This window comes from Fusarium solani, assembly GCF_023522795.1.
Source record: "Fusarium solani strain SB1 chromosome Unknown bctg00000007, whole genome shotgun sequence".
NCBI classification, from domain to species: Eukaryota; Fungi; Ascomycota; class Sordariomycetes; order Hypocreales; family Nectriaceae; genus Fusarium; species Fusarium solani.
This window is the reverse complement of record NW_027072150.1, coordinates 3,178,721-3,205,884: the sequence shown is the minus strand read 5'-3', so window position 1 is coordinate 3,205,884 and position 27,164 is coordinate 3,178,721. Positions and strand designations below refer to the sequence as shown.

Below are 27,164 nucleotides of genomic sequence, written 5' to 3'. Positions count from 1 at the left end.
ATATATACTCCCTAAGATATATTAAATTATTAGGTTAAGGTATTTATAATTTAAAGTCTATAATAAAATTAAGGGTATAAATCTTAAGGGTAAGTACTATAATTATATATTTTATTATTAATAAGTTAGGCTTATCCTTAAACTTATATATATTACTTATATTATTATTCCTAAGGTAATCTTTTTTTCTTTTAGACTATAATATAGCTTTTTTTATTAGGCCTAATATATTAATAATCTAGAAATTCTTAGCCTAATATTAAAAGTATATAAATACTCTTTAAGCTATTATATAAGGCTTAATCTAATATATACCTTCTTATATACTTTTGTTCTTAAATAAAATAGATTTAATATTTTTTTTTAATTAAGAAATATATTTAAATTTATTTCTTTTAACTTAAAATATACAATTTAATATTTTTTATCTAAGAGTACTTAAAAATAATAATGTTATCTCTAATATTTATTATATAAAAATATAAGCGCTAAAAAAGAGCTATTTAAGTATTATTAATTATCTTAACTATACTATTAATATATCCTAAGTAAGGTATTTAACTTTTATTAATAGCTTTATATAAGCCTTTTTATAAATATTATTTACTTTTTATTTTATTAATTTAAAAATTATAAATATATAGCGCTTTATAAATATTATAATTTAATAATATATTTATATCTTTTTCTTAGCCCCTTTACTATATAAATACTTAGAGATATAATTAATTATATTATTCTTAAGGCTAAGTTTAATTTAATCCTTATTATTAAGTATTAATAATATATAAAATAATAAGTTTTTAATTAGAGTTACTAAGAGTATTATATAAGTAGCTCTCTTAGTAGGGCTAGATTATAATAAATTATAAGCTATAGCTTATAATCTAGGCATAAGTCTTCCTTAGATTATAGCTAGATTATAATATCTTAGTATAATCTATTATAATCCTATAGTAATTAGTTAATATAATAGGTTAATCTCTAGCTATATAATTATAAGGTTCTTAAGGCTATAATATAGCTTATCTTAATTTTATTAGGTATAATAATAGCATATCTTTAAATAAATTAACTATTTATAGTTAATTTTCTCTAAGAATAATAATTTCTAATTAAGCTATATTTAGAAACCTACCACATAAGTCGCGAACCTCCTTTATAGTCCGTCGGTTAATTAAGATCCTGTATCACAACTCTCCGCTCCTAGGCTTTAAGAAATTACATTAAGCGGCAACGATTCTACCGACTTCTTTCATGATCTTTATACACTTACCCTAATAAATTAAGACTAACTTGTGTTGAACTCTCAGAGCTTATTCCTCCACCCGTAATACTTCTCCACCATTTCCCGGTGATCCTGCTCCAGCATCCCCGGGTCCAGATCCTCAAACGCCATGCTCCAAATGGCTTGAGCTTCGCCTTTCACTGTCTTTCTAGCAGAATCGATGCCTTTGCGGATTAGCAGAGGATTAACTCGTAAGTGCTCGTCTAGCAACCTACCAATATGCTGTGCCTGTACTGGATACAATGCATACCGTTCCAGGTTATTGTTTGATGCTATCTCATCGAGTAGCAAGTCCACCTGCCCCTCCCTTTTTGCTCGCAGAGACTCCACCAGCAATGGTACTTGCACTCGTGGGAAGACCATTGCTTGTGAGCAACAGCCAAAAGGCTCGTTGAAGACTCCCGGCGAGGGCGGTAGCAATGATGCCTTGCCGGACTGGTAGAACAATATCACCAGCCCCGGGATGAGGATCACGACCGTTACCAAGAGTGTCTCCAAATCGAGATATTTGCGAGCAAGCCACCATCGCCGACGTGCTAGCAGTACGGATGCCGAAATGCCTATGCCAATGCCCATGATGATCCAATGCTCATTGTTGCCGCCAATGTCGCGACTTGCCCATCCAGTTGACCTCTCCTGATTGAACAAACGCATAAACAACCAGGACTTACGTTCTCCATCTGGACCGGATATCTGCCGCAAGCCTAGCAGAGTTCTGACAAGCCACCCACGCGCCAAAACGATGTCGTCTTCAAACATTCCGATATAGGGCGCACCAGTATGGTAACACCGTTGTAGTGCATATGTGTAATCGAACACCCCTTTCTCGGAATAGTGTCCCACTTCCTCCAGGTGCTGCAGATGCGCCTTTTCTGTCACATTCACCTGGTAGGTATGAACATCGTCGGCTGCTCGGCGAATCCATTCTTCGTGCCAGCTCGAGTGGCGTGTCGGGTCGGTTTCGGCGATGAGGACAGAAATATGGAGATCAGCTCGTTCCTGTGCCGTGAGTCCATGCAAAAGAGTTCCGAGCGTTGTCTATACTTTGCAAGCGCGGTTAGTTCGCGTCCACGGGTACACTGGGGACGGCAACGCGTCACCTGGAGATACTGTGTTTGCCTCTTCACCGAGCTAAGCGCTACGCAAAAGCTTTTATTTGTCCCGGATCTATTGCTCGGCAAGGTATTCTTGTCGTTGGTATATGAGTCAATGACTTGTTGCGCTTCAACTCTGCGATGGGCCGAGTAGTGGGTTTCATAGGCTCGTTCCTTGTCAAAGAAAACGCTTCCCGGGTCGCGGTAGAAATGCAGCCGTCCAAAGCAGACCATGCACAGTAAGAAGGCAAAACACGTGGCAGCCTTGAAGGCGAGAGTCGGCATGGCCAATCCGTTTAGTTATCGAGTCGTGAAGGCGAAGCTAATCGGCATGGCAAATAAGTTAGTTAATGGACGAGGAGAGGTGATGTAGCGAAGCGATCAAAAACTCGTTATCGCGGGCCAACTCCCTAGGCTTCCACAATCATGTTTTAAACCTGGGCTGGGTAAGAATTCAGCGCTTGCTTTGTGGATGATTGTTTAAGTGGAAACAAGACGTGGATCGTCAAATACACTTAGGCCCTCATCAGCTCGCCTTTGAAGGGAATTATAAGCCCCCCCAACAAATACCTAGTTGCCCGATGGACCACATCTTGCCCTTGTCAGCTGATTGTGTAAAACTGGGTCGACCGGACTGTCTGTCCAGTGTCCCGTATCCCACTGTCCCAGAAAGTCCGCGGGGGTGAATGGATTAAACGGCCCCTGTATCCGGGCCCATGCTTGACCTGTGCCTGCCGTTGCCCGCACCCGCGTCAGAGGGCCAACGGCTCCGCCGGACAACTCAAGCCCTCACCGGTTACCTTGAAAGTTGGGTTGGTGGAGCTTAATCAACGGGTATTCGGCGTCAGGCACGGAAAATTCTTTGGGATATAACCTTACTCTGCAGTGCAGCTTAGCCGTTGACGAGCCTCCATTGTAACCCCTAATGAGTCAGCTGGGCAGGGATAGACACGCCACATGAGCCAACAGGTACCTACTATTGGCCTGAAGATTCAGAGACCTAGCACGACGGCGGGATGGGGCTTTCCAGCCCCCCAATGATTTATTGTATGAATTTGGCATCTTCATTGCTTCTTCCCCCACCAGGAAGGTGGCTGAGTTTGCTGAAGCCTTATTCAGCCATCATGCAGGTGTCGCGGACGCTTGATTCAGCTGACAGGGTTGACAAAAACGGTTGTCATCGCGACTAACCGTACTAGGCAAATGCTGAAATGCCAAGATTCGGGTGACTGGCCATCAAGAGGATCTGGTCGAGCGGCTGAATGCGGGCCTAATCGCCTGAAGCGCGGCCGCGACTCAAGACCCTTGACATCGGGCGTTTCCTTAAAGGGGAAATGCTGAAATGTCCAATCACTGAACTGCCGGCTTCTCCCTCTCCTCGCCATTCTCCAACATCCCTAGCAACAAGTCGACATTCACGGGCCGTTTCACTTTTGCGTATCTCGATACATGCAAGATGCCCCGAAAACCTGACATTTTCGTTAATTATGAGGGGCCAAAGTTGAGAAGGGACCAGAAATTTGTGGTTCAGTCTCGGGCCATGGTTTCGGTACGGGCCAAGATGAAAGACGCCATGAATCAGAGTGAGTTGCGTAGCTCACTTCCGAAGTACACGAGACCATTTGCTAACAGGGTCCCAAAAGAAGGCGTTGCAGCTCGCAGAGTCAGAGACAAATTCGGGAAATGCCGAGTATATCCTTGTTCCGTACACTTATCATCGTGTCCACTATCTATCTAACATGGCTCGGGATTCCGCACCTCACCTTGCGGACGCGGGAGATGTCTCAGAGTCTCTCAGCTCTGTACAGAGCCGGAGCATCCCCCATCGCCCGGGATGGAACCTGGTGCTCATCCTGCCGCGAGCGCCAAGGAATCTGTGAATATGGGAGTAACTGGGGAGCCAACAACTCTCTGAAAGCGCCGGAGCCGCCAAGGAGTCGGAAGGGCCTCAACAGCCAACAAATCTAACAATACCCGAGAATCCAGTAAGTTACCTGAGCAGCTAAGGAATTTGGCGATCGCATGGTCCACCTGATGCTATACAAGAAGACAAGGCATGGAGTGGCCTGTCATTGCGCCACAAGGTTCCGGACATGAGGGCACAAAATGTCAAACGGTGAGGGCAATATCAAAACACGCATGTTGGCCCAATCCAGATCCCCCACCGAAGCTGAAGACCTGCCCTGGGCCTGTCTCATGCTGCTGATAAGAGTGCTGAGACCATTGCGGTATTGCGACACTTGCCGACTAGGGCCGGTGCATACGACAAGCCGTTCTGCCCGAAATTTATATGGTCGGTTATCGAAGTCTCAGGGGCGTGCCTCGGCTCCGTCAGGTTTGGGTCCTCCAGCCCAGTGCCTTGAGAGATACGGACATGGTTAGCGCCGAAACTATCACTTCCAAACGGCCGATGCAACCGACCCCGCAACCCAGTGGAGACCTATGCCTCTGGCTACAGAAAGTCATCCTGGCCCGGGTCTTGTTTAAGCTCGTTTAAGCTCCTCAAGGACCCTTTATACCCGTTTAGGCTCGTTTAACCTCCTCAAGCTTCCTTTGTCCTCGTTCTTTATACATCCACCATGCACATGGGGTCCCTTGCAGAACACTAAGGGGGCCTCAGCTCCAACGATGTGCCACTTTCGGCCTCGCAACCGTCCGACCGACAATGACGAAGAGCCGCACGAGGAAGACAGAGACCAGAGAAACCAATATACTAAGCGCGTTCCAAATAGATAAGACTAGCGATCGCATAGCAGTAATAGTAAAAGACCTTGCTTAATAGGGTTAGAAAGTACTTAAAGTGAATTTATTAATAAGTTAGGCTTATCCTTAAACCTATATATATTACTTATATTATTATTCTTAAGAGAATCCCTTTTTTCCCTTTTAGGCTATAATATAGCCTTTTTAATTAGGCCTAATATATTAATAATCTAGAGATTACTTAGCCTAATATTAAAGGTATATAATTACCCTTAGAGCTATTATATAAGGCCTAATTTAATAGAATTAATAAGATATTATTATTAAATTAATAATATAATAAGTAATAAGGGAAGCACTACTAATTAAAGTAGCGCGTTATACTTTTTAGCTTAGTAATTACTTTTTAATTATTAAGAGTCTTAAAGGGGTATATTATATATCTTTAATTATTAAAAAGAGCTAGTTTATTACTCTTAAGAGAGCTAAGGCTTTAATCTCTAGGTATAAGATAAAAAATATAAGATAGTAGGCCTTAATGGCTAGATTAGGGTGAAATCATAGATAGAAGGTAGGTCTCTATTATATATAAGACTTTAACTTACTAAGTCCTCTAAGAGCCCTCGGCTATAAGATACTATACTAGGGTAGAGTTATATAACCCTATACCCGAGGTTTAGCTAATTAGCTAGCCTTAACCTATTCGGGAATTATACTCTTATAATTACCTCCCCTCTAAAGATCTTAGTCCCTAAGATCCCTTTAACTAAATTTAAATTCTAAATAGCTTTTTTTATTGCCTTTATGCCTAGCTAAGTTATATATATTATATTAGTAATATATTATTTATTATTATTTATTTTCCTTTATAATATCTTTATATTATATTATAAATAATTAGGTTTCTTTTATTAGCTATTAATAGTAATAAATAATTTTAGCTAGTAATAGCGCTAATAACTCTCTTTTATATTAGCTTATTAATACTTATAAAAAGATAAATATTATAATTATACCTATTATTTTTATTTACCTTTTTTTTATTTTTATAATATTCTCCTCTCTTATAATTAATAATCTTTGCTTATATTATTATTAATTACTCTCTAGTAGATTAATTATATCTACCTTGCCCTCTTATATATATATCTTTATATAATATAACTTTAATCCTTATACTAGTTTTAGAGACTTAAAACCTAATTATAAGCCTTACCTCTAGTATATTACTAAGCTCTATTAAGATACTTATATCTTATATATATATTTTAAGGATTAAGCCTATAACCGCCTAATATATATAATATATAAGTTTACTTATTATAAGTATAATAATATAAGTATTCCCGCCTATATTATTAATAAGCGCCTTACTAATAGTTATTTAGATTCCTAATAAACTCCTTAGGGCTACCTAGTAATATTAAAATACCGCTATAGCCTTTTATACCTATAATCCTTTTATTAACTTAACTCTAATAAATACTCTTACTCTTATTAATATCTAATATATTACTAAGGCCCTTAATATTTATAGTTTAGTATAAAAGGGTATTATTAATTACTTAAGAGCTCCCTATAAGGCTATTAATTCTTTAAAGATTACTAAGTATATATTATAAGAATTAGCTATAACTTAAGAGCTTATTACTCTTAATATTTTTATATAAGTTTATCTCTATTTATTTTTTATTATCTTACTTTTATTAACTTATAATAAGGTAGCTAATAGTTTAACCCTCTTAATTTATAGCGCTATATTATTATTACTTAGCCTTTATATTCCTAGGATAATACTTAACTTAGCGCGCTTATTTATATATTAATTTACCTTACCTCTGCTAAGAATATTACTATAAATAATAAAAAGACTTTAACTTATTTTTATATTAATTTTATTCCCCCTCTTACTATAAAGCTTTTTAATAATAAGTATAAGTAATCTCTTTTATATGCTATCTATTATGCTAGTGCTCCCTTAATTCCTCGTAGAGCCTAGGATAAAAATAAGGGCTTAGATCTTAATAATAATAATAGTATTAACCCGCTAATTACCGCTACCCTTGCTCGCCCCTATAAGAGATATTATATAGCTATGAATAATACTTAGCTAAGGGCTTAGCCTATTACTGCTATTAGTACTTCTTAAAATCTTCTTAACCCTTAAGTTTATATCTTAGCTATTCTCTATTTATTATTCTTTATATCTATCTCTTAGCTGGTTTATTTACTTCTACTTAGCGAGAGGTCTCTCTCTTTACTTATAGCTTTATTATTTATTATTTCTATATAAGTAGCTTAGTCTAAATCTTCTGCCTTATTCTTACCCTTACTCTCTCTATATATTCTCTTAGGTATTATTTTACTTTTTATAATATCTCTTTATTACTTTATAATATTTCTTAATTATTACTTATATATTTATAAGATAATAATCTAATTCCTAGGTATTATATTTTATAAGCTATCCTTTTTATTTTATAAGGTAATATATCTCCTCGCTAATAGCTTTATATAATATTACTTCTTTTACCTCTTATTTATTAGGCTTATCTTTAAGCTCTAATAAGTCTTAAGACTTATAAGCTTCTTCTCGCTAATTATTTTATAGTTCTAATAGTAATATATAAAAGATATTATATATATATTAGTAGGCTTTAAGAAGTTTAATACTATAGGCTTATTTATTATATCTCTTAGTAATCTTAACTCTAATAAATCTAGGTATTAGCTTTAGGTATTTAAATTTCTAATTCCTTATTAATATATTAATAACTTATTCCTCCTAGTATTCTTAAGGAATATACCTTATATTATAGTACTTAGCTTATAACTTTAAAGCCCTTTGCTAATATTCTTATGCCCTTTACCTAACTTATCCTAAGATCTCTAAGCGCTCCGCGATGCCTTAGATATTAGTCTTAACCTTAGTAAGTATATATTTAATACTTCTTAGGTAATAGCTAAAAAGTGCTTATATAGGTAATACTCTAATAATTAAATATCTATTATTATTATAAATAAACGCGGCATTTAATAATTAGCTTACTTAGCGCTTAGGCTTATTTCTTAAGTATACCCTAAGATACTTTTTTAGAGTTTAATATATTCTCTTTATTTAGCTATTAGTTTAAAGATAATACGCGGTAAATAATTAGCGATAAATCTACCTTTCTTTTATAAAGTCTACTTAAAACTTACTTATAATAAGTTTATTATAATTACTAATAATGCCTTCTAGTATATTAAAGCGGGTTTTTATATATTTATATAATAAAGCCATAAGCTTTATAGCTCTAAGTCGCTTTATAGTTAATATAAATATTATATATTTAGTTATTTTATATATAATTACTAGGATTATATTATAGCGCTTATTATTACTTCTTATATTATCTAATAGTCTTATAATAAAGTCTAGGCTAATCTCTTAAAATAAATATAATAATAGTAATAATAATTATAATTAACTATATAGCTTATATCTTAGTACTTAGATACCTTAATAAGTTAGGTAACTTTTTATATACTTATAGAGATTATCTATAATACCTAGCTAATAAAACTTCTTCTTAACTAAGTCTAAGGTCTTCTAAGACCCTATATATCCTACTCTTAGGTTATTATAATATCTCCATAAGATCTCCTTATATAAGGCGCCTTATTTAAGAATTACTAGTTATCCTTTAAATTATAATAACCGCAGGTTATTAATTTAATAGCCTTTATAGTTTCTAGCTACTTTATATACCTTCTCTATTAGCTCTTAATACTATTAATCTTAGCTCTATAGTTCCTTAACTAATATCTTAAGTCTCTATAAGGGTAAGGAGAGAAGTGCTATTTTATCCTTCGTGAGAAATCTTATAACTAGATATAAGATATATTGCTCCGGAATAGTAACCCTAGCTGCAGATAAGTCCCCAGGGGCTCTATAAGAGCCCTCTCCCTTCTAAGCTATCCGCGGAGTATCTACTCTAGTCTCCCTTGCCCTTTAGCGCTAAGTTATAACTATGAATATTAAGTAATAAGTAATACTCTTAGGCGTATATCTACTAGAGAGGAGAGGTCCTTTTATTATAGCTTATATAATATAGATATATGCCTTAGCTACTAATATCTTACTTTTAAGTTTAGTAATCTCTTTTTAAATACTTAGCGTAAGCTTATATATAAAAATAAGCTTCTTAGCTAAGGTTAAAAGTATATCTTTATAAGATATTTCTCCCTTTATATAATTAAGTCTTCTTAAGAGGCTATCTATTAGATTCTTTATACCTAGCTAATATTAGATATTAAAGTTAAAAGTAAATAGCTTATATACCTATCTAGCTAGTCTTCCCCTAAGCTCTTTCGGCGAGGTATCTATAATGCCTATAAGAGCCTAGTAGTCTATAAGAATAAGAAATTTCTCTAATAGCCCCTAAAGGTAATAACTCTAATATTCTAGACTATTAATAATAATAAGGAGCTCTTATTAACTTATTACTTAATATTACTTAATATCTTAGAGTTTCCTTAATTAATAAATAATAAGTCTCTATTATAAGTCTATAAGCTAGGTTAAGATATTAGATATAGCCTTAACTAATATATTTATTTCTACTCTTATTAGTCTAAATAAGTCCTAATACTAGAGAATAATCATAGAGTAAAATATAAGCTTTAAGTCTTAAAAAGCCTTATTAGCCTTCTCTTCTTACCTAAAGTTATTTATTTTTTTTCTATTTTAATTACCCTTAAGTATTCTTATTAGCGGCCCTATAATCGCTAAGTAATAAGCTATAAACTTTCTATAGAAGTTATAAAACCCTAGGAAGACTTATATATCTCTAAAGGAGGTAAGCATAGGCTATTTTTTAATAAACTTAACCCTTAAAGGCTTTATTTATATACCTTCTTATATAATAATATATCCTAGGAATTCTATACTCTATTAATAGAAGTTATACTTAGATAGCTTCTTATAGAGCTATGCCTCGGCGAGCCTATAGAGTACTTTTTATAAATATTTTATATACTCCTTTTAAGTCTAAGAGTAAACTAAGATATTATCTATATATAAGATATAATATATATCTAAGAGGTTAGTAAGAGACTTATATATATATACTTAAAATATAGCTAGTATATTAATTAGCCTAAAAAGTATAATTATATATTTAAAGTAGCTATATCTAATATAAAAAGTTATTTTCTAGCGGTTAGTCTTAATAATCTTAATCTAGTAATATATATCTTAGATATTAATCTTTAAGATCTATTTAGCGCTACCTAGCCTATCTAATAAATTACTAATTAGAAGAAATAAGTAATAGTTCTTAATAGTAACCTTATTTAGGCCCTTATAGTCTATATAAAGTCTTAAGCCTCTATCTTTCTTTAAAATAAAAAGAATTAATACCTTAGCTTAGCTTATAAAGTATTATATCTTACTATTAGCTATATTCTTAGCGATATATTCTTATAGAGCTTAGTATTATATCTTATTTATAAGATATAGTAAACTATATAGTAATTCTTTGCCCTCTACTAAGTTAATCTTATAGATTGCCTCTAAGAGGACTAATATTATTTTCGCTGCCTATTTATTAAAGAATCCTTTAAGTCCTTAAAGTTTAATAAGAAGCTCCCTTAGAGTTTCTTATACCTTATCTTCTTCTAAGCTTATATCCTATTAGGCCACCTCTTATGGGGTTAAGAAAGCTATAATATATAATATATATACTTTCTCTTTATTCTTAATAAACTCTTAGGTAAAGAAATTAAGGTCTATTATAATTACTATAATATAATACTACTTATTAGCTCTATAGTCTATAATAATGCCTTCTTATCTTATTAAGTAATTAGCTATAATAATATTATAGTTCTTATATCTTAATTCTAATCCCATAAGTACTTACTAGACCTTCTGAGGCCTTCTATAAGAGTTAATAAAGAAGAAGGTAAGCTAATAAGTATTTCCCTTATAGCTTTAATTACCTCTAAAGGACTTAAGACTAAGGGCAGTATAATCTATAATAGGCTTAAGCCCTAGCTTCCTTATAAGCTTTATATTAATTATATTAATCTCTATGCCTATATCTATAAGGACTAAGATCTTTTCTTTAATAAGCCCTCTAAGGACTAATATAAATATTAAGGCTACTTTGCCTATTAATACTTATTAATATTACTATAGGGTTAAAGGTTTAGGTTTAACCTCTACCTTAATTAATTTTCTAAGTTATCTAGCTCTTTAGCCCTAATCTAACTAATCTTTGCTAATTACTCTCCCCTCGGGCCTAATAGTATTTAATTTATAAGGTTTATTTTATTAATATAAGTTTTAGTATAATATACCTAAGATTTATGCCCTTATTTTTTATACTTCTAATATTTTACTATAGGTTTTTCTTAGTATTATAGCTAATAAGATATTAATATAGAGGAGTTTAACTTACCTATACTTAAGTATCCTTATTCTCTAGGGTTCTAAGAGAAATACCTTAAGAAAGAATTACTCTTATTACTCCCTTTAAAGCTTCTTCTATAAAGTAAATAATACCTCTTATATAATAGCTTAGAGCCCTCTTAGAGGTATTTCTATTTAGAGCTAGTATTCTAGGTTATAAAGAATAGCTAGAGCCTCTTTGCCTCTTAGGTAATATCTCTTACCTTATTTAAGGGAAATCTCTACCTCTTAAGTTTTTTCTTAACTTAGTTTTATAAGTAATAAAAGAAATAATAAGTAATTACTTTATTTTTTTCCTATTTTTTATTTAATATATTATAGAGTACTCTCTAATATATAAAGTATTATATTAAGGTCTTTTTTATAGCTTATTTAATAATTATAAATTAATCCTTAGCTTATCTCTCTTAGAGTTTTAAATTAATATATTATCTAAGTATAAATATTTTAAACTCTTCTTAAGATAATTCCTTACTTAATAAGCTAATAATATAGTTTCTCTAATAAGTTTATAATAAATAGTATAACTTTATTAAAAATTATTTAATTTATTATATTAGTATTATGCCTATATATAGCTAATTATTAAACTTAATAGCTTATAGCTAATTATAAATCTCTATTATAGAGGTAGCCTTATTAAGGGTCTTATAGTTATATTATAGCGGCTATTTATAGTCCCTCTTAGGACCTCTAGCTAGTTAAGCTATAAGCTAAGTAAAGATATGCATATTATTAATAAGTATTTTTAAAGTAGCTACTTATATTTCTCGCTTTTTTTATTTCTTATATCTTTATTCTTACTTATGACTTTATCTAGACTATTTTAATAAGCTAGAGCTAATAAATAACCCCGAAGAGCTCCTTCGCCTATAGCGCATTAAGCTATCTCTCTCGTAATATATAATTAATAAGGCTAGCCCTCTAGGTTAAGGTTACTATTCCTTATTAAGGAGATAAGTAATCCCCTCTAATAGTATTAGCGAGCTCTTAGCCTTAACCTAGGGATTAATATAATATAATTCTTATTATCCCTTATTCTCTTAGATTAGCTTATTAATACTTCCTGCCGTGGTTTAATACTATGGTATCTTAGGGTTAAGGGTAATATTCCCCCTATGTTAAGGGAACTATTAGGGAATGCCCTCGGAGTATATAGCCTAGGGCTATAATATAGTTCTCTTAATAACCTATCTATCTCGATTCTATACTAATTATCTATTAGGTAAAAAGAAATTAAAGAATTATAAGATAATAGGCCTTAATAGCTAGATTAAGGTAAAATTATAAATAAAAGGTAAGTCTCTATTATATATAAGACTTTAACTTATTAAGTCCTCTAAGAGCCCTTAGCTATAAGATACTATACTAAGGTAGAGTTATATAACCCTATACCCGAGGTTTAGCTAATTAGCTAGCCTTAACCCATTTAGGAACTATACTCTTATAAAAAAGAAAAAGTATTAATATAGCTCTTAGAAAGCTAGTATTAAAAAAGTATATTAAATTAATAATATAATAAGTAATAAGAAAAGTATTATTAATTAAAGTAGTATATTATACTTTTTAACTTAGTAATTACTTTTTAATAATTATTAAGTATATATATATACCTTATATATAATAAGCTAAAAAAATAAAAGTTAGATATATTTATATAATTATATATAAGAATAGTTAAGATTAATAATTATTTAAATAATATTAATATAATAAATGTAAATATATATTATTTTTAGACTTTATTTTACTTAAAGAGGCTAAAATCTTAAAGAATTATACTTTTATTATTTTTATTAAAAGAGGTTTAATTATAACTAATAATAACTAATTAATTACCTAATTTATAACTAGCTAATTAATTAATAATATATTAATAATAAGATTATAAAAGCTTTTTATAAAGACCTTTAATTAAATAATTAAAATAAAATAATTAATACCTATTAGTATAACTTCTAATATAATTAAGATAACTTTACTAAGGCGATTTATAAGCTTTATAAAGGTAATAAAAGTATTTATAATAAGCTATAAAAAATAATATTAAATAAAGCTTTTTAAAGTATTAAATTAAGTATAAAACATAGCTAATTAATATAAATTAAACTTATAATCCTTAATTATAATATCTTTTTTTCTCTTAGTCTCTTTTAACTTAGTTATAATATTAATAAAAGATTTAATTTTATTAAAAAAGAGCTTTTTTTATTAAAGGCTCTTAAAAAGAAATTAAAAAAAGGGAAAATCTTATTAATAAAGATATTATATTTCTTAAGGACTTATAAAATAATAATTAATATAAAGTATAGCTTATAACCCTTATTATTAATATTAATACCTTTTATAATATTAAATAAAAAAATTAAAAATATCTTATAGCTAGCTAAGATCTACCTATATAGCTATAAGCGTAATATTAGGAAATAAAGGTTATTAGCGTTATAGGTTTACTAAGAGGGATTAATTCTTAGAGTTAGCGTTAGAGTTTTATAAACCTAAAAAGTATTAGCGCGAGACTTAGCGGTAAATAAAGGTCTATAGGTTTAATTAATTAAACTTATTTAATTAAATATATAATATATATATCTTAGCTTATATAAATATATAAATAATAGTAATTTTAATAATAATTTTAATAATAAAATTAAATATATATAATTATAAATATAAATGAAAAAATAAAAAGTATTTTATTTAATATATAAATAAAATATATAATAAAAAGATATATATAATAAATTAAATAAATAATAATAAAAAATATAATTAATTTTTTTAAAAAAATTAATATTATATAAATTTAAATAAATACTTAACTTATATATAATATAAATAGTACTTATTAGCTTATATAAGCTAAGGCCTAGGTGAGTTAGCTTAGTAAGCTAGGTTAATTATAAGAATATAAGATAGCTATAAAACTATAAGATAGGACTTATATATTAAAATTTATATAAGAAGAGCTATTTTTTAAAGAAAAAGAAATATAAAGAGAGATTTTTATATAAAGAGAAAATAATAAAAATATTTTAAAAATATTAATATATATTTTAAAAAAGAAAAGATTTTATAATATTCTTTATATAAAGATAGCTTTAATAGTTACTTAATAAATAGTTTTTAAATTATATATTTTTTAAAGAAAATACTATATAAAATTCTAAGATATTTTAAATATAATATATAAATAAAAAAAGCTTATTAATAAAAGCTTTATATATATAAATAAATAAATAAAAGTATTTTATTTAAGATCTTTATTTTATAACCTAATATAAGACTTAAAGAATATTAAATATAATAAATGTATATATTTATATATTTTATTTATTATATAAAGCATTATTTTAATTATATATGCTTTATTATTTTCTTATTTAATAAAATAATATAAAGATCTTATTTGTTATATTAATTATAATTTATTTATTTAATTATATAATAAAAAAAATAATAATTATATAAAAAAGCCTTATAATAATTAATAATAATAAAAATAAAATAAATAAAAATATAATAAAATCTTATATAAGTAATATATTTTTTAAGTTAAATTATAAGATTCTTTTTATTATTTTATCTTTTATATATATTTAAAAAATAATTTTAAAATAATATTTTTAATAAATAAAATATAAATATTTATATATACTTAAAAAAATTATAAATAATCTTAAAAAAAGATATTAAAATAAATTTTTAATTTTTAAAAACTTTATTTAAATTATTATATATAATAGACTTAAATTATTAAAATTACTTTTTTATAAGTTATCTATATAAGGGTTAAAAAGCCTTAGTTTTAGCTATTTTAATTATTTTTATACCTAATTTAGCCTATAGGTCTTATCTTATAGTTTTATAACTATCTTATAATTTTATAGCTAACCTAACTTACTAGGTTAACTCGTTAAGGACTTAGCCTATATAACTTAATAAGTAATTAAGTTTATTATTAATATAAAAAGATTAAATAGTAATTAAATTAAATAACTTAGAATTTAATAATATTTAATAGCTAAACCTAGTAATATTTATATAAAATAGCTATAAGCTAATAAATTATACTTTAGTTATTAAAAATAAAATATTAAATACTTAGAAAAATTATTTTTTAAGTAAGCCTATTATATAATTAAGCGAGGCGAGACTAACTAATAAATAAGAAAAAATATAAGGCTTCTAAGAGACGCAAGTAAGAAAGCAAGGAACTATAAATAACCTAATATACTTAGCCCTATGAGGTTAGTCCTTCCAGGCAGAATAAATTTTATTTATTTATTTATAAGCTCCCATTTCCTAAGGCTCACTAAGATCATACCTGACCTGCAACAGGGGCTTATAATCAAAAGGAACCACGATGACATTTGCTATTTAGATTTGTTAGATTATAGAAAGGAAGCTTAAATCAACCTAATAAGCAATAAAAGACTTTATGCAACTTAACTAAGAGCACTAAATACTTATTTACTAACTATATAAAGTAGTAATCTAGCTAAGTAAGTATATTAAGTTATACTTTTAGTATTAGTATTAATTAAAAGGCTAGGTACTAAAAGATATTTAAGACTACTATAGAAATATATATTTAGCTAATCTAAAAGTTAATCTACTCTTAGTAGATAATATTATAGCTATTAAACTACTTAATATATTATATAGATATAGCTATGCTATATATTAGTATCTTATAATAGTATAAGATTATATTATATATTATTAATAAGAGGTAAATTATAATACTATAGAGACTTATTAGATTAAAATATAATTACAAACTAAGATAAGCTAAAAATTTACCTAGTATTAGATTATTTAGGATAATAATATTATTAATAATATATTAGATATTACTAGCGTCACGAGAGATAATACTATAGAGAAGATAATTATAGAGAGTTAGGCTAAGCTTAAGGCAAAAGATATTATATAGCTCTAGAAGGGCGACTTAGAAGAGGATATATAATGGGATTTAGCGTGGGTAAAGAGGTTAGCTTAGGTGAGGCACTTCGGCTCATGGGATTTACTTAATATTTTTGAAGTAGCTACATAGGTAAGGGCGAAGACGGCGATAACTAGGCGGGCCCGGCAAGAAGATAAGCAAGCGGCCCGGGAACATTTACTACTACTACGGCTTGGGCAAAGCTTTGATCGCGAGGTGGACCGCTGCTGCTGGCGACTTGACAGTGTGCCAACAGACGCTTTACGGACGAGCAGTGGAGCTTGCTGCGTGATGTAGCAGACGAGCTGGAGGGTGACGGATTTCCCGGGAGTCATGATAGCGGCTTTTGCAGCGGCAGAGACAGGGATGCTGAGAGTGATGACGACAACGACGACGAGGGTGTAACCGGCCCGCAGCATAGAGCGCTCAATAGGGATGTTTTTATTTTATTTATTGTTACTTCGATCCCACCTCATGTCAGAGGTAATGCATACACGAACCCGCTGCTATGTTTTTATGCGGCGCTGGGCATCCAACCACGCCCGCTTAGCTGCACGGAGCCGCTCTCATACACGGGGATACTAGCAGCCGTGCTTTAATGGGCTCGACTGTTTTTTTTTAGAGGTGATGTTTATGAACCTAGCCCTACATACCAAAATCAATTCTAGTAAAATTAATTTATTTTGCCACACCTCAGAGGGGTTAGATTTGATTTAAGCAAGGGGTAGCTTCTTCATCCTCTCTTCACCGACTTCCGTCGTGCCTGGCACTGCGCCAAGAGGTGGGCCTGCATGGGAGGCAAAGTTGAAGAACTTTGGTTTGACGAGCAACTTCCATAAGCAGCCACGCTCCACAGGCTCGGTAAATAAACATACTCGGTTTAAACCAATAGAGACGCGATTCACAACGGGGCACAGTAAGCCTGAAGAAAGCACGAGTGGACATGGCGCCAGTAGCGCTTATAGAACCTACCTAATAACTGCACCTTCAGACCTCCTCGTTTAGCCCCACGTTCGTGATATCCTCCGACGAGGCTTTGCAGCGGAGATGGATGAAGTTCTTCAGAAATGCTATGCATGGTTAACTTGCCGGGTCTTCACACTCAATCCTGCTGAACCTACTAATGTACACTTCCATCTGGTAGCAGCCCCAGCTGAACGTAGCACGCATCAGCTCTGCCACGAAATAGGACCTTTCAAGCTTGGTTGAGCTGGCAAGGCCAATAATATTCCTAAGCTCCACTGTTAGAGGCAAGTCAGCTGTAGAGAAGCGGATACGTACGCCCACAGGTGAAGGTATGGAAGGCCTGCCCAGGACTTGAGGTTGATGAACCGAAGGTTGTCATACAGACGACGCATGTCTGTCCAGTTTGAGCTGTCATGAAAACCAGCCATCTTTTGCATGGTGCGGTGGACGATACGAGACGCGATGGCGCAGGTCTGAACAACAAGCCCTGAAAGTTCATGGGCTGGGAGAACCACATCAGCCACATCATCCAGGTTCACAATCCCAACAACCGTATTGGAGGATTCATTTCCGGCCTCCTGGCCGCAAAAGTCTTCAATAGCGTCAGAAGTCTGGCCCAGAATCTGCGCAAGCCTTGCGGAGATTTCAGGACCAATGAAGCGGCCCACGAGCGAGAAGTCCTCGTCCTCACACCGCAGCAGGGGCGAGCTGACCATGTGGTCGCCGCCGAGCTTCTCGACAGCTTGCCAATGAAAGAGGGGCCGACCAACGGAGCTGAAGGCTAGCTTTGTGTCGAGGCAGATGCATTGCAAGAGATCAGCCCTACGGGTAATGAGTAAGGCCGGAGAAACAAGGGTTATCACTCTTACATGACCACGATGGCCTGCATGGGTGGAGGCATCTTCTGTAAGCCGCCGCGGGTCTTGATGAAGCGCTCGACCGCAGCTAGATGAGTGACAGTGTATGGACTGAAACGGACCATCTGCAAGGGTTGAAGAAGCCACGAGTGTTAGTCAGGGGCGGGGCCTCTTGGGCAAATATTCACCAACCTCCAGGGCGGAGAGACTCGTACCTCAAACATGCCAAGGATGGCTACCGGATACACAACCTGGTACAACTCGGCATCGGTGGCTATATCAAGAAAGCATTGCAGCTCACGGACAGCGTTCCATTCGTAGTAAGGATACGAGAAATCAGTCGTGCCGCGGAAAGCATCCAAGATCCCCGTTGTTAGCAGCCAGCCGATGTAGATACACGCAGACTTGCTCATGTCAGGCCTGAAGAAGTTGGTCTGGTGGAACCCGACGAGGACGTACGCCCCATCAAGGTATGAAGAATCTGCAGGTGAGCCGTCAGAATTTAGTCCAAAGGGAGTTATCAGCCAGTGCCGAGACACTTACAGGCGCCACATAGGGACAGGTAGTTCTGGAATACCCTCGCGTGGATCCCAGTCGGATGGTGGCCCGTCGGCCCAATGTCGCGAGGACGGGGTAGGATAGGTACCAATTTTCGGGCTCGTCTCTGAGCTGAGCTTAGAGTCTCTAAGACATCTCCTGCGGCCGCGGCTTGAGTTCTAAGCATGGGTTAGACAGCGAACACAACCATCAGGAAACAGAACAAGGATGTACTCGGCACTGCCCAAAGTTGCTTCCGCCGCTGCAGGCCTCTCTACAGACCCTGTTAGCCAAGCCTCATGTAGTTGGAGAATACGCACTCTGATTCGTGGCCACCTTGTTCTTGGCCCGAAACGAGACCATAGCCCGAGACCGGACAACAAGCTTCTGGTCCCTGCTCAACCTGGGCCCCTCATAGTTAACAAATATATCAGATTGTGGAGGCATCGTGCAGACGACAAAAAGGAAGTGCTGAGTGTTTGAGGTCGAAGAAAGGGGGGACAGCTGGCAATTAAATGATTGGATGCTTCAGCGTTTCCCCTTTTAGGAAACGCCCGGGCGAGGTGTCGAAGCGCGGCCGCGCTTTCTCTACAACCAATCACCGGCATCTGGGCATTTCAGCATTTGCCTAAAAGAGTAAAGCGCAAATGACACCGTATTGATCAGCCCCGCTAGCCCCGGCAGCTGAAGTGGCAGTCATATGATGGCTGTGGACGGGGCTTTGACGAAGCAATGAAAAAGCGGAATTCAGGCGCTAAGCTGAGAGGCCCCATAACGATGTTATTTCGGCGATCAGGGACTCCCTGTTCCACGTTGTCGGTGCTTGTGCCTGCAAGACAGCTAAGTGACAAGTGACCCACTTGGTAACGGCTCCGATGCACCGTGCTTCGAGATACAGAATATCCCCGATGACCTTGGGTCTGTCTGAAGGCATACGACGGTGCATGGCTCGGGCACCAAGCGCTCCGTCGAGGAGGCAAATGGGTTGGAGCTGCTTGTTCCTGACTAGGGTAGGATTATGGCAAGTGTTTAATATCAAACGCAAAACATACTTCGCGTCGTTGCTGCCCTTTGCTAATAGACACAGGTAATTAGGGAGCCATAGTTGCGGCTATCTCCTTGCTTGCGGTAAGACTGCCAACGGGTACTGTGCAAGGATCTAAACCAATTACGGTTAGTAACTCACTTGGCCCACTCTGGCTGCAATATGATAATATCAGCTGTCTGCAGCATTTCTGAGATGCTTAGATAGTGCCTTAGCAGTGGGGCGAGTACGCGATGGCAGTCTTACCGCAAGCAAGGAGATAGATGGAGGGGAAAACTACTCGACCGAATGGCAGCTATCAGTACTCGAGCGCGTGTTAGCGGCCTTTCATCCCTATGCCATAGGGCTAACAAAGTTTAACATCTATCTACTCGATTGTGTTAAGACTCGATTAGGTATAACACCCCACTAACCCCACAGACCTCGACTCTATATGAGGAAACTTATATACGCATGGCAATTAGTAAGTAAATAAAAGTAACGAGGGGTTTTATTTTATAGCTTAAAGATCGCAAGGACTTCAGTCACACGCTAATATGGGTGGGAAATGATATACCTATCAACCTTCGCGAATTCATTAGTTAGTTATCCCTGCAGTGACCCGACTGGAGCCTTAACACAATCAAGGGGATAATCTAAGTTTAGGCCTCTAAAACGAAACTAGAGCTGACATAAGCCTGCGCTTAAGTGGCGTTCCAGTCCACGGGGTAGGAAGAACTTTCTCTAGCATTTTCCTCTTTTGGGTAAGCTCTAAAGCATTGTGGACTTGGCGAAATACAACCTGTCCGCCACGCTTTCTCAGCCGGCCTGTTATATCCCGGAGGAAATTTAATGGATCTAGCCTACGGAGTAGTGGTACCTGTCTCAGACTAGGCCGGACGTTATGCCTGCCGTACCTATGTTGCGGGACTGCATGGCATCGACCGAAGAAAGCCTCGATGGCGGGACTAGGCATCCTAAGCGTGGCTGTTTTTCTCTATTTTTCCATGCAATTTTATTCATGTATTTATGGGGTTCAGGAGGATTCAAAAGGAACAAGAAGCCTATAAATACCAGCCAATTTCCTACTATTACTTCCCTTTCCTCACCCACACTCGTTACAATACATTTCCTCATCTGCTCTCAATTATCCCAAACACAAACATACCATTGCCAACATGAAGGTCTCTCAGATCCTCTTTGCCCTCATGGCGAATACTGCTATTGCCACTTGGCCCAAGGCCAACGAGTATACCGACCATGCCTGGTAAGTATTCAATTCCACCCGCTCCATCAATGGGTGTTACGGGATGGGGGGCGTGCGCTCTACTTACACGGTCCCCTTTAGCTCCAACTTCAACTACGGCCACCACCAACAGCACCTCAGCACCGTCACCATGGACGAAACCACCCACTCGGTCTATCTGAACGGCGGTAACGGCTTCTGGACAGGTACTAAATATTTTTGGCTGGGCTTTTCGGAAAAGGGGGACGATGGGCAATGCCGTGGCGAGCAACTGGGACAACTGCCTAGCGATGGCGATTGCGTGAATCTCGACGCCCACTTTTCCCAGAGAATCAACTGCCTCAGGCTTAGCAACAACGGTTAAGTTCGGCCATTCCCCGATGGCGGAGTGGTTGACCGTCTTGGAGGCCCGAGTTGCTTGCGGCAAGGTGTCGGGTTTGAAACCCGGTCGGGGACCCTTCTCAACCCCCAGATCCCTTATGGGTCGGGTGACTTGCGCTACTGTGTTCTAGAGGAAAAATTATGGTCCTGGCAGCTTGGTTTAAATCGGCTGAACTAGATATTATCGGCTCTAGGCGGCTGCTCGAGTCGGCGTTTAGTTTAGGGGCGGCTTTTACTAGGCTGAGAAGAGGGGGTTTTGATTCGCTAGCCGGTTTTCCCCTCTTTATTTAAGCTAGATTTATATATCTATGATGTGCACGATAAATACAGGATGCTATGACCTATGATTCTTACTATATATCACGGCTTATATCTAACTTAGGTGGTATTACTAGGTAAAATCTTAAAAGGTTTAGAGTAGATTTATATTATTTAACTAACTAGGGGAAAAGTAATATATAAATAAGAGTGATATATTCCTAGAGTAATAATAATTATAAAGTAATATATGTTAAGGAGCCTTATACTTTAATAAAATATTATAAGATATATAAAATATAATTATAATATTTCCTTATATATTAATTATCTTAGCTATTAATATAACTTAAGTATATTTAATACCTTAAGTATATTATTAAATATAATTTATATCTTATTTAAGATAATATTAATATCTCTTTTATAAATATATATAAATATAATTAATTTATTCCCTTAAGACTTATATAATTATTATATTACTTAACTTATTTATTATATATTTAATAATATATATTTAATATTTTAAGTATAAATAATTTATATAAGCTTATAAGATAATCTAAATTTTAATTTAATAACATACTAATAGTACTAATCTTAGTAATTAATAATAATATCTAAGATAGTAATTTATATAATATTAATTAAGCGTTTATTAATATAGAACATTTAGATTTAGCTGTGGTTAGTATGTTTTATTTCTCTAATAAAATACCTTTTATTATATTAAATAAGAAAATTAAAGAAGTCTTATAGTAACTAAGATCTAGCTATATAGCTATAAGTATACTTATATTAAGAAATAAAGGTTATTAGTATTATATATTTACTTAAAGGGATTAGTTCCTAGAGTTAGTATTAGACTTTAAATATCTTAGCTTATATAAATATATAAATAATAATAATTTTAATAGTAATTTTAATAATAATAATAAATTAATATATATAATTATTAACTAAGATAAGAGATTAAAAAGAAATATAAAAATAAAATATATTTCTTTAAATAAGCTTATTATTAATAATTTAATAAAAATTCTTTTATTAAATATAAGAATATTTAAGTTATGCTAGCTATCACCAGCGGGTTAAGAAATCCTTAAATAATTATATAGGCATTAAGCTATATAAAATACTTCTTAGTAAAATATTATAAAAGCTTTACTAAGTTAAAGTCTAATTAATAAATAAGACCTATCTTATATCTCTAATATTACCCTAATTATATTAATTAGGCCTACCCCCTTATAATTCTTTAACTTTTACCCTTATAGAAGATTAATATATTATTAAAATACATAGGTTATATAAGAATACCCTTATTAATTAATAGCTAATAACTTAGCGCTATATTAATAAAAATAACTTAATAAAATTATAATAAAAAAGAAAAATAATAATATTACTTATTAACTTAATTATAAGATTAAGGATCTTAGGTTATATAGATATAAAAGACCTTAAATAGCTAATCTAAAAAAATAAAAGATAATAAGAGACTCTTTTTTTAAAGATTCTCTTAATATCTCTATATAAATATAAAAGCTATTCCTTAATATAATTTAAGGATATTACTTACTTACTTAATAAAAAATAATAATAATAAAAAGGCTATACCCTAGGTATAATATTATATTAAAAAATAACCTTATTAAGGTAATAATAAAGAAAAATAAGCTTATTATTAATATCCTCCTTAGGTTTTTTATCCTTAGGAAAATTAAAGAAATTATAAAGGTAAAAATAATAATATTATTAATACGATAAATAAGAATAATAATAAGTAATTTTAGATTATTTATTATAATAAAATTAGATATTAATATAACTTATTAAATAATTTATATTTATTTTTTATAAAGATTATAAAAAATTATTATAATATAATTATAAGTATTTAATTAAATATATTAATATAATTAAGATTAATAATTAAATTAAGGCTATTAAAACTAATAATTAATTAAGGCCTAATATTATAGCTAAATAATAAATTAAATAATTTATAATTAAGCTTAGTTATATATTTTAAATTAAATAAAAAATATATATTATTAGCTTATTAATAAACCTTCTCTCTTAAGAAAAATACCTTATATTTATATAAAAATAATATATTAACTTAAAATTATAAATATAATAAATAAGGGACTAGCTTATAGTTATTATATAAGGGAAAAAAAAGACTTCTTTTTAATATTTTATATAATAATATACCCTTTATAATATATTATTAATAAAATAAAAATACAATAAAAGTATAGCTTATTATTATTTTTATTACCTTATACCTAGGGTTAAAAGAGAGCTTAAGTAAATTAAGTAGCCTTTAAAGAGGGCTAGAGATATTACTAATAAGGTAAAATATATTTAAAATTAGTCCTAAGCTAGTAATAAAGCTAAGAAGAAATATAAATTAGATATTTTTAAACCTTTAGCAAAGAGATATTAATCCCTTTATTAAGGAGGATATAAGAGAACTTATAGAGAAAGCTTTTTCTTAGGGCTACCCTTAAGAATACGCTTAAAATACTATTAAGGAACTTAGAGCTACTTAAGTATACCTATAATAGCGATATATTATATATAAATTAATAAGAGATTAATAATAATTAAATATTATAGCTATAATTAATTAGGTTATAAAGCCTTAAATTATTTATTGAAGAAATAAAGTAATATAAATTAAATCTCTCTTAAGAAAAATAATCCCTTAATAAAGATTAATTATATCTAAGTTAAAGAATTAAATAACTTAAAAAACTAAAATAAATAAAAAAAAAACCTAACTCTTTATTTATAACTCTTATTAAATAAATACCTATAGAGAAAATAGCCTAAATAAGAGAATTAATTCTCTAAGGGCTTATTAAAAAAAAACTTAATATACTCCTTAATATAAAATCTAAGATTAATTTAATTAATATAAACCTTATTAAAAAGCTTAGATTTAAGCTTATAATAAATTATATTACCTTAAGATTAAAATCTTTAGAAGAAATAAAATAAACCTAAGGAATACTTATTAATTTATATTTTTTTTTCTTAATAATTATAAAAAGTTATAAAAAATAAAATAAGTATTTATAAGTTTTAATATTAGCTTAAAAAGGTATAATATAATTCTTTTTTATTACTTTATAAGTTAAGAAAGTATTATTATTAATTATATTATTAACTTATAATATTATAAAGAGATTACTCTTATAGACTTAAAATCCTTTCTTTAAGATATTATTAAAAACTAAGAGGCTACTTATATATTATATATTATAATTACTTTTATACCTTAAGAAAAAAATATAATTATATTTAATAAGCTATTAGATATAAGGGTAAAGAATATTAACGGGCTTTTATTGAAACTTAAAGGTCTAAAAGAATTCTTTAATAAAAAAATAGCTAAGAGAATATTACTTTTATTAGAAGTAACTTATAAGATTAATTTTATTTAAAAAAGTAAGTTACCTTATAGGCTATTATATCTTATAAATAAAATATAATATATTACCCTTTAAGAATACCTCGTAGAGAACTTAATAAATAAGTATATTAAGTACTTAATAAATAAAATAAATACCTTAATACTTTTTATCCCTAAGAAAAATAAAAAAATATATTTATATATAAATTATTATAAGTTAAATAAGATTATAATTAAAAACTAATATTTTTTCCCCTTTATTAAAAACCTCTTAGATTAGCTTATTAAAATAAAATAAATCTCTAAGATTAATATCTATAATATATATTATTAAATAAAGGTTATAAAAAAAGATTAATAAAAAATAGCCTTTTATATAAAATATAAGTATTTTTAATATATAATTATATTATTTAGGCTTATTAATACTTTAATTATATTTTAAATATATATTTATTAATTACTCTTTAATATATTAGATATATATTATATATCTTATATAAATAATATCTTAATTTATTTATAGATAAAAGAGAAATATATTAAGTACCTTAGAGAGATTTTATAATAGCTTATTAAAATATAGCTATATAATAAGCTATTTAAATATAATTTTTATTAATAAAGTATTAAGTTCTTTAGGTATATTATTACCTAGGAAAAAATAAAAATAAACCTTATTTAAGTTAAATTAATATGTAAGTAATAGGCCCTAATTAGCTTTAAAGATATATAAGTCTTTTTAGGCTTTTATAACTTTTATTAGAAATTTATTATATATTACTTAGTAATAATAAGCTTAATTATATTTTTATTAAAAAAAAATAAAAATAAAAAAAAAATAATAAATTCTCTTAAATAATTAATATAAAATAAGCCTTTTAATAACTTAAATAAGTCTTTTATTTTATAATAATTGTTTATTACTAAAATATATTACTTTTAATTAAAATTAAAATACTTTAATAAAAATTATTTTAAGTATTTTAATTTAATTAATTAATACTTAATAATAATTAATTATTTATTAATTATAAAAGTTATAAGATTAAAAGTAATAATAAGTAATAAAATAATAAGAGCTATTAGTAATTATTAAGAGCCTTAAATATTAGTCTTATTACTTATAAGGATTCTTAGAAAAATTCTTAATCTTAATAAATTATTAAGTACTTATAAGTAATATTAAGGTATTAGCTAAAGACCTATAAGGTAAACTTACCCGCTAAGTTTATTAATTATTTACTTTTAACTTTAATATTAAATATAAGCTAAGAATAAAAAACCTTATAGATAATCTTTTAAAGAGACTTAATTATATAAAGAGAGAGATCTCTTATAAAGATATCTTATTTATATTAGCTAAGAAGTTAAAGTATATATATAAGTTATTAAAACTTACTTAGTAATATATTATTATACTTAAAGGTAAAATAAGTATTTTAGTTATATATATCTATATAATATAAGCTATAATAAAAGGTCCCCTCTCCTCTGATAAGTATAAACTAAAAAGTAATACTTATTATATAATATCTATTATTATAACCTAATATTAATAAATAAAAATAAAAAAAATAAATACTTTATAGATTATTAAGTAAATAAAAAACTCTTAATAAGCCTCTAGGGATTTAATTATAGCTAGGGTTATTATTTTAAAGTAATATATTTTATGCTTAGTTATAAAAAAGCTTATAAGAAGTAAAATAATACTTTTTTTTTAGCTTATTAAAAAATTTAAGATATTAATTAAAAAACTATAAATCTAAGATTAATAATACTAAGAGTTTAAGGTAAAGACTTAAAGAATTATTAATAAATATATGAGATATATAATAAAGTCTTAAGACTTATTATATTATATAAGAAAATTAATTATCTTAAATTAAGGCGCTATAAAGATAGAAATCTTTTATTAATATTATAATAATCTAAGAGTAAGCTATATAAAATTATATAAGATATTTAATCTTAT

At 30.8% G+C, this 27,164-nt stretch overlaps 3 protein-coding genes across 3 annotated transcripts; 1 reads left to right on the top strand and 2 right to left on the bottom strand.

Moving 5' to 3' along the window:
* Positions 1-1,309: 1,309 nt before the first annotated feature.
* MRS44_011960 (uncharacterized protein) lies at positions 1,310-2,667 on the bottom strand (the record flags this gene model as incomplete). The annotated part of the gene is made up of 3 exons (XM_065619939.1): positions 1,310-1,452; positions 1,504-2,326; positions 2,503-2,667. 3 exons carry the CDS (start codon positions 2,665-2,667, stop codon positions 1,310-1,312), a joined length of 1,131 nt encoding a protein of 376 aa, XP_065476011.1.
* Positions 2,668-17,474: 14,807 nt separating this feature from the next.
* Positions 17,475-20,807, bottom strand: MRS44_011959 (uncharacterized protein; the record flags this gene model as incomplete). Its single annotated transcript, XM_046281793.2, has 11 exons — positions 17,475-17,557; positions 17,609-17,718; positions 17,769-18,275; positions 18,323-18,435; positions 18,526-18,791; positions 18,854-19,026; positions 19,082-19,121; positions 19,168-19,250; positions 19,708-19,848; positions 19,900-19,921; positions 20,789-20,807. The coding sequence occupies 11 exons, from the start codon at positions 20,805-20,807 to the stop codon at positions 17,475-17,477; spliced, it is 1,557 nt and encodes a 518-aa protein (XP_046123687.2).
* Positions 20,808-21,049: 242 nt separating this feature from the next.
* On the top strand, positions 21,050-21,481 carry MRS44_011958 (uncharacterized protein; the record flags this gene model as incomplete). The annotated part of the gene is made up of 2 exons (XM_046271905.2): positions 21,050-21,138; positions 21,220-21,481. The coding sequence occupies 2 exons, from the start codon at positions 21,050-21,052 to the stop codon at positions 21,479-21,481; spliced, it is 351 nt and encodes a 116-aa protein (XP_046123688.1).
* Between the last annotated feature and the right edge of the window lie 5,683 nt (positions 21,482-27,164).